Here is a 12,551-nt window from a genome sequence, read left to right on the forward strand (position 1 = left end):
TTATTGAGTAGACTCAGAATCAGAATCCAAAAAACTTTAATAATCCCTGCAGGGAAATTGCTTTGATACAGTTGTGAGGCACTCAGGTAGTATTCATCACCAAACCAAAGCCACAATAGGAGAGAGCTCTGAAAAGTTTACAGTAAGTTGACCTTGTGCTAGTATTTTGAGTCTTCTACACAGGATTACCTGTCTACAGTGCAAGAGGACACTGATTAGCCTTGTGTTTCAAAGTATCTGTCGGCTGGTGTCATGTTTAAAAATGCAAAGTTGGGGATAAACAAATTTATTTTCAGTTACATAATCATAACCTCAATAGCATCTCAGTTCCAACAGGTGAGGCTAATGACCCACTGCTTCACATGAAGAGTTGGCTCTTTCTAAGCAAGTCAAAAGAGATACTGAGGGTTTTGCTGAGTACATCTTGACAAAAATAACATAATGGTATTTCTTACATATATGAAATAAGTACACAGGAGAAAGCAAAGTGTGTGTGTTATATAATGATTGTCACAGACAGCTTGGTTTCCCAGGAGATGGTGGTCTCCTCCTGCTTATTCCAGTGCTTCTACTGTGAGCAAGATAGAAAACATGGTCTGACAGTGCAAGGCAGAGGTGTGCATGTTGAGTACATGATGTTCCTTGTGCAAAACAAACTGATTTTCAGGAGGGAGAGCGTTTCTGTCTGGAATTCATAGTAAATTTACCCTGCTGGGCTACGGTTAGGAGTACTTTAAGATTGTCCAATAGCTCTGCACATGTTTCAGAGAAAGCAATACAACGTTAAATACGTAAGCTACTTGTTTAATATTGTGGAAAATTGGTGTTTGCTATATAAATTGCCATATAATGACGTAACACAAACTGATAAATTCATAATTAAATCATTAAAAAAAGAAAAATCTCTCAACAAATGCTGAGAAAGCCGTTGCTAAGGGTATCATTCTGAATGTAGCCCTTTACTGTGAGCAGGTTATTCACCAAGAGTGTTAACATTTCTGAAACCTTAAGCTCAGTAAGAAATTGGAGTTCATTCATATTGAAGACCACAATGCTGTGAATTAACGTAGTTGCTGGCCAGTGCAGACCTAATGTTACCATGGGATTTTGAATTTTCATTAAAGTCAGCCTGATAATGTCAGCATATCCTCATCAAAAACTGAATTTCACAATTAAACGGGGAGTTTAGAGGAATAAGGCAGGAATGCAAATTGCACCTCAGTGAATTGCAAGTGCATTTGTGAGTCACAACCTAACAGTGTGTAAGAATGTTTCTGCGTGTACCATGGAGGGCAGGGTGGCAGAGTGTTTGTCTTAGGTGCATCATGGATAAAACTAAAACACCAGCAGCATACTGTTTCTCCTCCATCTTGAAATTCACGGGCATCCTCTTGTTTCCAACCCAATGACAGATTCAACCCTGAGAGGAGAAAGAGGATGAGATACTTAAAGATAAATTAAAATTCTACATTATATCATAGCAAACACGTCTCTCATTTTAATGTAATAGTTTGTGTCCATGAATGGGATAGATGCAATTAACAAAACTCAAACTAGACTGACTGTGGTGGCAGTGGCTGGTGGAGCGTTGTAGTTGAACAGGCCTTTGTAACGACCCTTTTCTTCCTTGTCTTTGGAGCGGATCCTCTCCTCCATGGCTCTCAGCTCTTTGGCTACAGATGGTCCCAGAGAAGGGTCCAGCTCCAACACTTTTGCAAAGTCTGCTCGTGCCTCTGTCTCGTTCCACACTGCAGCATGGGCCTTGGCCCGCTTGTAGAAGGCCTTCACATTATCTGTTCGGAAGGAGAGGGAGTAAATTAATGACAAATTATACACATTTAAGTTGAGAGCAAGACCAGGGACATGGCTATTCACAACATACTGTATATGAGGTGTGATGTTAACTTCCAGGATGATGAAAGTAAGTGCAAGTAAGACTTTTTTATAATAGTGCAGGTTTTGCGTTCTATAGGCCACATGGTACAACCAATACATTACAATACACTTGTATGGCAGACTCAAACAGTGACATAACTTAATTGCTGTATGAGAGAGAGGACAGACAAGTTATGGGACAATCAGATGTTTAGATTAAGTATATATAATATTAATCTAATATTAAAATATGCAGTAAATATGGTAACTCATGCATCAAAATACACTTACTTTTCATAGAGTATTTTACAGTCTTTACTACAAAACGGTGAAGTAAACTTCACTGGTTTTAATTTTGAATTGTGCTGTTGAAAACCAAGTTTTGGTATAAATTACGACAAGAGCTAGACTAGTTTTACAAATGCAAATACAGTATGTAACAACTGCTGCATGTCTAGAAAGTATGAAAAAGTAAAGGAAAAAGCAATGTAAAGTGTAACCAAATATCATGGGAAGGTATTGGGTTATCATCAGCCAACAGCTTCAGTGAACTCTACTGGAGGGATGAACACCATTCTTAGAAAAGACATTCCCTCATTTGGTGTATTGATGATGATGGTGGTGGAGAGCAAAATGAAGCAGCATACTCTTTCATATTTTCTTCACAAACTTTTTTTTTTTCAAATTTATACCAATTCCAAATAAACTTCTCCCTCTTTGAAACTACAAATAATTGTAATCTGTAGTAGCAACAGAAATCTTTCATCTCTGCTGGCACTTGTGCAGCACCAACAACCCAGCTTTACCTTCATATTTGAAGATCAAGGATGAGCAGTGTTCGATGACTTCGTAGTACTGGCCCTGTCGTAACTTGCACTGGCAGTAGTTGAGAAGCAGTGGTGTGATCATATGGTCCAACTTTACCCATGCTTCATCTCCAGGATGCTCCTGAAAGAAGAGAAAAAAGCCACAGAAGAGTTGGAGACACTTGACTGCATTGTGTTTGCAAATGTGCAATGGCATTTCATTAGTGTATTCATGTTTACTGTACTGAACAACAAAGGATTAGCTGTTCCCTAACCTTCATCTGTAGATTTTTTAGGCAGGCAATGCCATTGTAGTACTTGTCTGTGGCCTCCTTAATTTGGCCTTGTTTGAAGAGCATGTTGCCCTCCTCGTGGATCTGAGGCACAAACTCCAGTTTTTCTTCGTCTGTCATAGCCCACACATCCAGCTGGAATGACCCGGGAGGTAGAACCTGAGCAGGCAGAAAATGGAGCTCAGTGGCAGCTGCGCTTTCATTGTAGGACAGTAAAACTGTAGTAGCATGTAGCAGTTTCTTGTATGGTACATATATATTATTTAAAATGTTTTTTAAGGTGCACCTTTACAATCTAATGCAATTTATAAGCTTAGAAAACTTTGCTGAAACTGTGTCACAGAGTTGTTCACCTAGGACAATACCAATTTTTGAGACCATGATGGTGATCTCATATTGGACTGCATTATATTGAGAGGTGTATCCAATACTTTTTCACCCGTGTGTATGTAAATATCAGAAATACCTTTCATGTAATGCAAATGGGGCTGATAACAAAATTCAATACTTAGTTGGTATTGAGCTAAATGTGTCCGTAGATCAGAGTATCAGAATATGTCAGGTACCAAATGCTGGCATCACATTTTTGGTCATATTTGTAATCTTGTGAACTTGTTAAGTATCTATATAATTTACAGAAATACTTCCTAATCTATATCCATATTCTTTTTATTTAGACAAAGTTCTTGTACAGCTCCCTTCCTTTAGACAACATTTGACATTTTTTGCCTCTTTTGTTACATGAAAAAAACAGGTTTTGTACAAAAACAATAATATTTCTCAAAGTAAGTATTTGTATCAAAACTCAGGTTTTTTGTTTGTGCCATAACAGAAAAAATTCAAACGACGCTTCCCTGAATACCACCAGCTATATTAAACTCTTGGCTCTCCCCTGCCTGCTCACCTCCAGCAGCTCGATGCCGAAGACAAGAGGTTGTGGACTGGCCTGAAGCTGATCCAGGTCCTTGTGCCCCAGAGAGTGGTGGGAGTGGATCTGGGCAATGCCGCAGCAGTGCCTCTGGCCTTCCAGGGGGTCCTTACCAGCACTGATGTTTCTCAGTGACTGGGATACGAGTGGGTACAGTGCGGTGTGCTGAGGGGTGAGGAGAGAGATAGGGAAAAGTCAGCACTGAGGAGGAAGAAGATATTGACCCTGTCATGCCAGGTCTCACAAACCTTGGTGTCGCAGGTAAATTCTGCAATTTCGCCTTGTCTCATGGTGATGACCACTCTCTCCCACACAGCTAGTTTGAACTTCTTGCCCAAGATGAGCTCCATGGGTTTGCTGCGGGCCCCCATGTTTCTGGAGTCATCCAGCACTGTACCATCACAGAGGCTGGTGCGGTAGTGGAAGACCACCTGGTAAAGCAGATATTGGAGATGAAAATCAAACATTGCTCAAAAGAACTATCCGGTTAAAATGCGCATTGTGGCACCGCCCCTTCGAGAACACTCAATCGATGCAGCTGATTGCTTGTTTACTTGAGACAAAACAGCAATCACCACTTCTCAGACAGGTCTAGAGAACGTCTACACGCCAGCATATTCTGACCGACCACAGAAGCAGATATTTGATTGACATAGTATGCTGACGAATCAGAAACCATAAACACATGTCATCCTGTCCCGCCCCCTGTCTTTCCATCAGATGAAAAAAAGAGAAAAAATTTAACCTGGCTAAAACAACAGTCATAATCAAATCTAACCTTAAAATCACAATAAAAGCAATGTAGCTCAGACGCGTATCAGCGGCGTCTGTATACAAGCACAACGTTTTTATAGCAACATTAATCGGTAAATGACAGCTTGTGTTAGCTAAGATACAACTGGTGATAGCATTAGCTAACGTGCTTCGTCGTATATCTTAAACTAACCCAGAGGGTGAGACTAAACCCTCTAAATCGTTGACGCTGTGTTTTACCTTGGTTCCATTGGGGAAGGTGGACAGCTCTCCTTTACCAGGACTGACCAATTTCTTTCTTATTCCTTCTTCGAGGAGCTTGCGTGCTTCTTCCTCCATCCTACACCGAGTCGCAGTTCACGACAGATGACGGTGTTTGCCGAAGCTAGTCGCTTCGTGAGACGTCACTTCAGGCCTCAGAGCGCCATCTACGCATAGACTGTTTAAGTGTAAATACAGTAGAAGCTGGGGACCGCGACTCATTTTTCAATAACAGAAACCATTTTTTAAATTAAACTAACTTGCATAATAATTCACGGGAATTTACATAATACATCACGTCTTTGGTGAGGCACACTACATCACCAGTAGTAGAATGTTATTCAAGTACTGTATCTTACTTTTAAGTACAAATTAGGAGTACATGTATTATATCAAGCGACAAGTTTAATTTTCAAGGTTCATGTCCATTTTCATACAGTGTAATTTGCTCTTAGTTTGTTTACACACTGAGGTGTTAACTCATTAGAAAACCAGCAGATGGTAATTAACAATACTCTGGGTGAATACTTGTTGCTATGGAGGTAGATTTGTTTAAATATTATTTCTGTGAACAGATCGACAATCTGGGCGTAAATGTGTAATCTGTAAATATGAAACAAATACATACCACAAATACAAAAATAAATTTGCAAATTCACAAAAATATCTTTCAAATATAAAACAGATTTGAAGTTACACAAACAAATTCCACAGATTATCTGTAAATACGTTTAATTAATTTACAAATAGGCTAAATGAAAATACTTTTTTTTAGCCTTACTATACAGTGACATTTTATGCCTTCATTTGCTATGACGTTTTAACATTTTATGCCTTACTATGCTATGATGTTTTTTGCCTTACTATACTGTGATGTTTTTATGACGTTTTATGCCTTACTATGCTATGACATTTTTGGGCATTTTTATGCCTTTCTACACTATGTTGTTGTATTCCTTGCCATACTATGACATTTTTATGACCTTTTATGCCTTAATATGCTATGATGTTTTTTTGATGTTTTATGCCATACTATACTATGACATTTTCCAAATTTTTATGCCATACTATACTATGACTTTTCCTGGCATTTTTATGCATTACTATACTATGTCCACCAGAGTGGAACTGCAGACTGAGGTCGAATGAAGAGGGTGCATGCACTTTATAGAGAAGGGAATACAGGAGGCGTTTTTATGCAATAATATAAAATTAGGTTTTTTGGCATTTTTATGCCTTAATATACTATGTTGTTGTATTCCTTACCATACTATGATGTTTTTATGACCTTTTATACCTTAATATACTATGACGTTTTTTGACATTTTTTAACCACACTATATTATGAGGTTTTTTGGTTTTTTTATACCTAACTATACTATATTGTTTTATGCCTTATTATACAATGATGATTTAATGATGTTTTATGTCTTACTATTATGATGGAAATCTGAAAATAAAAAGTTGAAAAAAATAATCAAGTTGTGTTTGGGTCTTTTAATACCGTCTATGCATAAGATCAGGCTACAGTCCCACGACAGTGTAACTGCAAACTGAGATCAAATAGAGAGTATCCATGCACTTTATAGAGAAAGGAATAAAGGCTTTTTTATTCCATACTATAATGTGAGGTTTTTTGACATTTTTTATGCCTTACTTTACTATGAGGTTTTTTGCCATTTGTATGCCTTACCATAGTATGTCGTTGTATTCCTTGCCATACTATGATGTTTTTATGCCCTTTTATGCCTTAATATACTATGAAGTTATTTGGACATTTTATGCCACACTATAGTATGACATTTCTTGGCATTTTTATACCATACTATACTATGATGTTTTTTGGCACCTTTATACCTTACTACAATATGTCGTTTCATGCCATACCATACTATGACGTTTTTATGACCTTTTATGCCATAATATATTATGAGATTTTTTGACATTTTATGCCATACTATACTATGACGTTTTTTGGCATTTTCATGCCATACTAAACTATGAGATTTTTTGACATTTTTATGCCTAATATACTATGTCGTTGTTTTCCTTGCCATATTATGATGTTTTTATGACCTTTTATGCCTTAATATACTATGATGTTTTTTGGATGTTTTATGCCACACTATACTATGACATTTTGCAAATTTTTATGCCATACTATAGTATGACTTTTCTTGGCATTTTTATGCCTTACTATACTATGTTGTCTAATGTCTTACCATACAATGAGGTTTTTAAGACTTTTTATTCCTTAATATACTATGATGTGTTTTTGACATTTTGTGCCATACTAAACTATGAAATTTTTTGACATTTCTATGCCTTAACATACTATGTTGTTGTATTCCTTGCCATTCTATGACATTTTTATGACCTTTTATGCCTAAATATACAATGATTTTTTTTTATGTTTTATGCCATACTATACTATGATGTTTTTTAACATTTTTATAGCATACTATAGTATGACTTTTCTTAGCATTTTTATGCCTTACTATACTGTGTTGTCTTATGTCTTAGTATACTATGAGGTTTTTAAGAACTTTTATACCTTAATATACTATGATGTGTTTTTGATATCTTGTGCCATATTATACTATTGCGTTTTTTAAAATTTTTATACCTTTCTGCACTATGTCATTGTATTCCTTGCCATACTATGACATTTTTATGACCTTTTATGCCTTAATATACTATTACGTTTTTTAACATTTTTATGCCATACTATACTATGATGTTTCTTGGCATTTTTATACCTTTCTACACTATGTCATTGTATTCCTTGGCATACTATGACGTTTTTTTTTAACATTTTTTTGCCATACTATAGTATGACATTTCTTGGCATTTTTATGCCTTACTATACTATGTCGTCTAATGTCTTACCATACAATGAGGTTTTTAAGACTTTTTATGCCTTAATATGCTATGATGTGTTTTTGACATTTTATGCCATACTGTGCTATTGCATTTTTTGAAATTTTTATACCTTTCTACACTATGACATGGTATTCCTTGCCATACTATGACATTTTTTTACCATTTTTTAGCCCCACTATACTATGACGTTTTTTGGCATTTTTCTGCCATACTATACTATGATGTTTCTTGGCATTTTTATACCTTTCTACACTATGACATGGTATTCCTTGCCATACTATGACATTTTTATGACGTTTTATGCCATAATATACCATGATGTTTTTTTGAAATTTTATGCCATACTATACTATGACGTTTTTTTTTGCATTTTTCTGCCATACTAAACTATGAAATTTTTTGACATTTCTATGCCTTAACATACTATGTTGTTGTATTCCTTGCCATACTATNCTATACTATGTCGTCTAATGTCTTACCATACAATGAGGTTTTTAAGACTTTTTATGCCTTAATATGCTATGATGTGTTTTTGACATTTTATGCCATACTGTGCTATTGCATTTTTTGAAATTTTTATACCTTTCTACATTATGTCGTTGTATTCCTTGCCATACTATGACATTTTTATGACCTTTTATGCAATAATATACCACGATGTTTTTTTGACGTTTTATGCCATACTATACTATGATGTTTTTTGACATTTTGTGCCATACTATACTATGATGTTTCTTGGCATTTTTATACCTTTCTACACTATGACATGGTATTCCTTGCCATACTATGACATTTTTATGACGTTTTATGCCATAATATACCATGATGTTTTTTTGAAATTTTATGCCATACTATACTATGACGTTTTTTTTTGCATTTTTCTGCCATACTAAACTATGAAATTTTTTGACATTTCTATGCCTTAACATACTATGTTGTTGTATTCCTTGCCATACTATGACATTTTTATGACCTTTTATGCCTTAATATACTATGTTTTTTTTAATGTTTTGTGCCATACTATATATACTATGACGTTTTTTAACATTTTTTTGCGATACTATAGTATGACTTTTCTTGGCATTTTTATGCCTTATGCATATGACTTTATGCCACCTTTCGACACTATGTCATTGTATTCCTTGCCATACTATGACATTTTTATGACCTTTTATGCCATAATATACCATGATGTTTTTTTGACGTTTTATGCCATACTATGACTATGACTATGACGTTTTTTAACATTTTTATGCCATACTGGAGTAGGACTTTTCTTGGCATTTTTATGCCTTTCTGTACTATGTCGTTTTACTCCTTTCCATACTATGACGTTTTTATGACCTTTTATGTCATAATATACTATGATGTTTTTTGACATTTTGTGCCATACTATACTATGATGTTTTTTTTTGCATTTTTCTGCCATACTAAACTATGAAATTTTTTGACATTTCTATGCCTTAACATACTATGTTGTTGTATTCCTTGCCATACTATGACATTTTTATGACCTTTTATGCCTTAATATACTATGTTTTTTTTAATGATTTGTGCCATACTATACTATGACGTTTTTTAACATTTTTTTGCGATACTATAGTATGACTTTTCTTGGCATTTTTATGCCTTACTATACTATGTTGTCTTATGTCTTAGCATACTATGAGGTTTTTAAGACCTTTTATACCTAAATATACTATGATGTGTTTTTGATATTTTGTGCCATACTATACTATTGCTTTTTTTGAAATTTTTATACCTTTCGACACTATGTCATTGTATTCCTTGCCATACTATGACATTTTTATGACCTTTTATGCCATAATATACCATGATGTTTTTTTGACGTTTTATGCCATACTATGACTATGACTATGACGTTTTTTAACATTTTTATGCCATACTGTAGTAGGACTTTTCTTGGCATTTTTATGCCTTTCTGTACTATGTCGTTTTACTCCTTTCCATACTATGACATTTTTATGACCTTTTATGCCATAATATACTATGATGTTTTTTGTACATTTTTATGCCATACTATACTATGACGTTTTTTTTGCATTTTTCTGCCATACTAAACTATGACATTTTTTGACATTTCTATGCTATAACATACTATGTCTTTGTATTCCTTGACATACTATGACATTTTTATGACCTTTTATGCCTTAATATACTATGACGTTTTTTTTGCATTATTATGCCATACTATACTATGATGTTTTTTGCCATTTTGTACCGTAATATACTATGTGTATGGATTCCTTGCTGTACAATGACATTTTTATGATCTTTTATGCCTTAATATACTGTGACATTTTTTAACATTTTTATGCCATACTATACTGTGATGTTTTTTGACATTTAGTGTCATACTATACTATGATGTTTCTTGGCATTTTTATACCTTTCTACACTATGTCGTTGTTTTTCTTGGCATACTATGATGTTTTTATGACCTTTTATGCCATAATATACCATGATTTTTTTTGACATTTCATGCCATACTATACTATGACGTTTTTTTTGCATTTTTCTGCCATACTAAACTATGAAATTTTTTGACATTTTACGCCTTAACATACTATGTTGTTGTATTCCTTGACATACTATGAAGTTTTTATGACCTTTTATGCCATAATATACCATGATGTTTTTTTGACATTTTATGCCATACTATACTATGACGTTTTTTAACATTTTTCTGCCATACTAAACTATGAAATTTTTTGACATATCTATGCCTTAACATACTATGTTGTTGTATTCCTTGTCATACTATGACATTTTTATGACCTTTTATGCCTTAATATACTATGTTTTTTTTTTTATGTTTTATGCCATACTATACTATGACGTTTTTTGACATTTTTATGCCATACTATAGTATGACTTTTCTTGGCATTTTTATGCCTTTCTGTACTATGTCGTCTTATGTCTTAGCATACAATGAGGTTTTTAGGACCTTTTATACCTTAATATACTATAATGTGTTTTTGATATCTTGTGCCATACTATACTATTGCGTTTTTTGAAATTTTTATACCTTTCTACACTATGTCATTGTATTCCTTGCCATACTATGACATTTTTATGACCTTTTATGCCATAATATACCATGATGTTTTTTTGACGTTTTATGCCATACTATACTATGACGTTTTTTAACATTTTTATGCCATACTATAGTATGACATTTCTTGGCATTTTTATGCCTTAATATACTATGTTATCTTATGTCTTAGCATACTATGAGGTTTTTAAGACCTATTATACCTTAAAATACTATGATGTGTTTTTGACATTTTGTGCCATACTATACTTTTGCGTTTTTTGACATTTTTATACCTTTCTACACTATGTCGTTGTATTCCGTGCCATACTATGATGTTTTTATGACCTTTTATGCCATAATATACCATGATGTTTTTTTGACGTTTTATGCCATACTATACTATGACGTTTTTTTTGCATTTTTCTGCCATACTAAACTATGACATTTTTTGACATTTCTATGCTATAACATACTATGTCTTTGTATTCCTTGACATACTATGACATTTTTATGACCTTTTATGCCTTAATATACTATGACGTTTTTTTTGCATTATTATGCCATACTATACTATGATGTTTTTTGCCATTTTGTACCGTAATATACTATGTGTATGGATTCCTTGCTGTACAATGACATTTTTATGATCTTTTATGCCTTAATATACTGTGACATTTTTTAACATTTTTATGCCATACTATACTGTGATGTTTTTTGACATTTAGTGTCATACTATACTATGATGTTTCTTGGCATTTTTATACCTTTCTACACTATGTCGTTGTTTTTCTTGGCATACTATGATGTTTTTATGACCTTTTATGCCATAATATACCATGATTTTTTTTGACATTTCATGCCATACTATACTATGACGTTTTTTTTGCATTTTTCTGCCATACTAAACTATGAAATTTTTTGACATTTTACGCCTTAACATACTATGTTGTTGTATTCCTTGACATACTATGAAGTTTTTATGACCTTTTATGCCATAATATACCATGATGTTTTTTTGACATTTTATGCCATACTATACTATGACGTTTTTTAACATTTTTCTGCCATACTAAACTATGAAATTTTTTGACATATCTATGCCTTAACATACTATGTTGTTGTATTCCTTGTCATACTATGACATTTTTATGACCTTTTATGCCTTAATATACTATGTTTTTTTTTTTATGTTTTATGCCATACTATACTATGACGTTTTTTGACATTTTTATGCCATACTATAGTATGACTTTTCTTGGCATTTTTATGCCTTTCTGTACTATGTCGTCTTATGTCTTAGCATACAATGAGGTTTTTAGGACCTTTTATACCTTAATATACTATAATGTGTTTTTGATATCTTGTGCCATACTATACTATTGCGTTTTTTGAAATTTTTATACCTTTCTACACTATGTCATTGTATTCCTTGCCATACTATGACATTTTTATGACCTTTTATGCCATAATATACCATGATGTTTTTTTGACGTTTTATGCCATACTATACTATGACGTTTTTTAACATTTTTATGCCATACTATAGTATGACATTTCTTGGCATTTTTATGCCTTAATATACTATGTTATCTTATGTCTTAGCATACTATGAGGTTTTTAAGACCTATTATACCTTAAAATACTATGATGTGTTTTTGACATTTTGTGCCATACTATACTTTTGCGTTTTTTGA

At 33.6% G+C, this 12,551-nt stretch overlaps 1 protein-coding gene across 1 annotated transcript; it reads right to left on the minus strand.

The window, feature by feature from the left end:
- Positions 1-270: 270 nt before the first annotated feature.
- On the minus strand, positions 271-5,039 carry aip (aryl hydrocarbon receptor interacting protein). Its single transcript, XM_022758537.1, has 7 exons — positions 4,896-5,039; positions 4,151-4,333; positions 3,879-4,067; positions 2,957-3,133; positions 2,682-2,823; positions 1,564-1,793; positions 271-1,420 (listed from the first exon to the last, which is right to left on the minus strand). The coding sequence occupies exons 1-7, from the start codon at positions 4,992-4,994 to the stop codon at positions 1,415-1,417; spliced, it is 1,026 nt and encodes a 341-aa protein (XP_022614258.1). The 5' UTR covers positions 4,995-5,039; the 3' UTR covers positions 271-1,414.
- Positions 5,040-12,551: the final 7,512 nt, after the last annotated feature.

Source organism: Seriola dumerili, unplaced genomic scaffold, assembly GCF_002260705.1.
Source record: "Seriola dumerili isolate Sdu_G_001 unplaced genomic scaffold, Sdu_1.0 BDQW01000301.1, whole genome shotgun sequence".
NCBI classification, from domain to species: Eukaryota; Metazoa; Chordata; class Actinopteri; order Carangiformes; family Carangidae; genus Seriola; species Seriola dumerili.

Excerpts from the sequence above, each read along its gene's own strand:
- aip (XM_022758537.1), bottom strand. The coding sequence starts at position 4,994 with ATGGAGGAAGAAGCACGCAAGCTCCTCGAAGAAGGAATAAGAAAGAAA. Across the intron at positions 4,068-4,150 it reads AATTTACCTGCGACACCAAG|CACACCGCACTGTACCCACT; the intron begins GTTTGTGAGACC and ends CTCACCCCTCAG. Across the intron at positions 3,134-3,878 it reads TCGGCATCGAGCTGCTGGAG|GTTCTACCTCCCGGGTCATT; the intron begins GTGAGCAGGCAG and ends CTGCCTGCTCAG.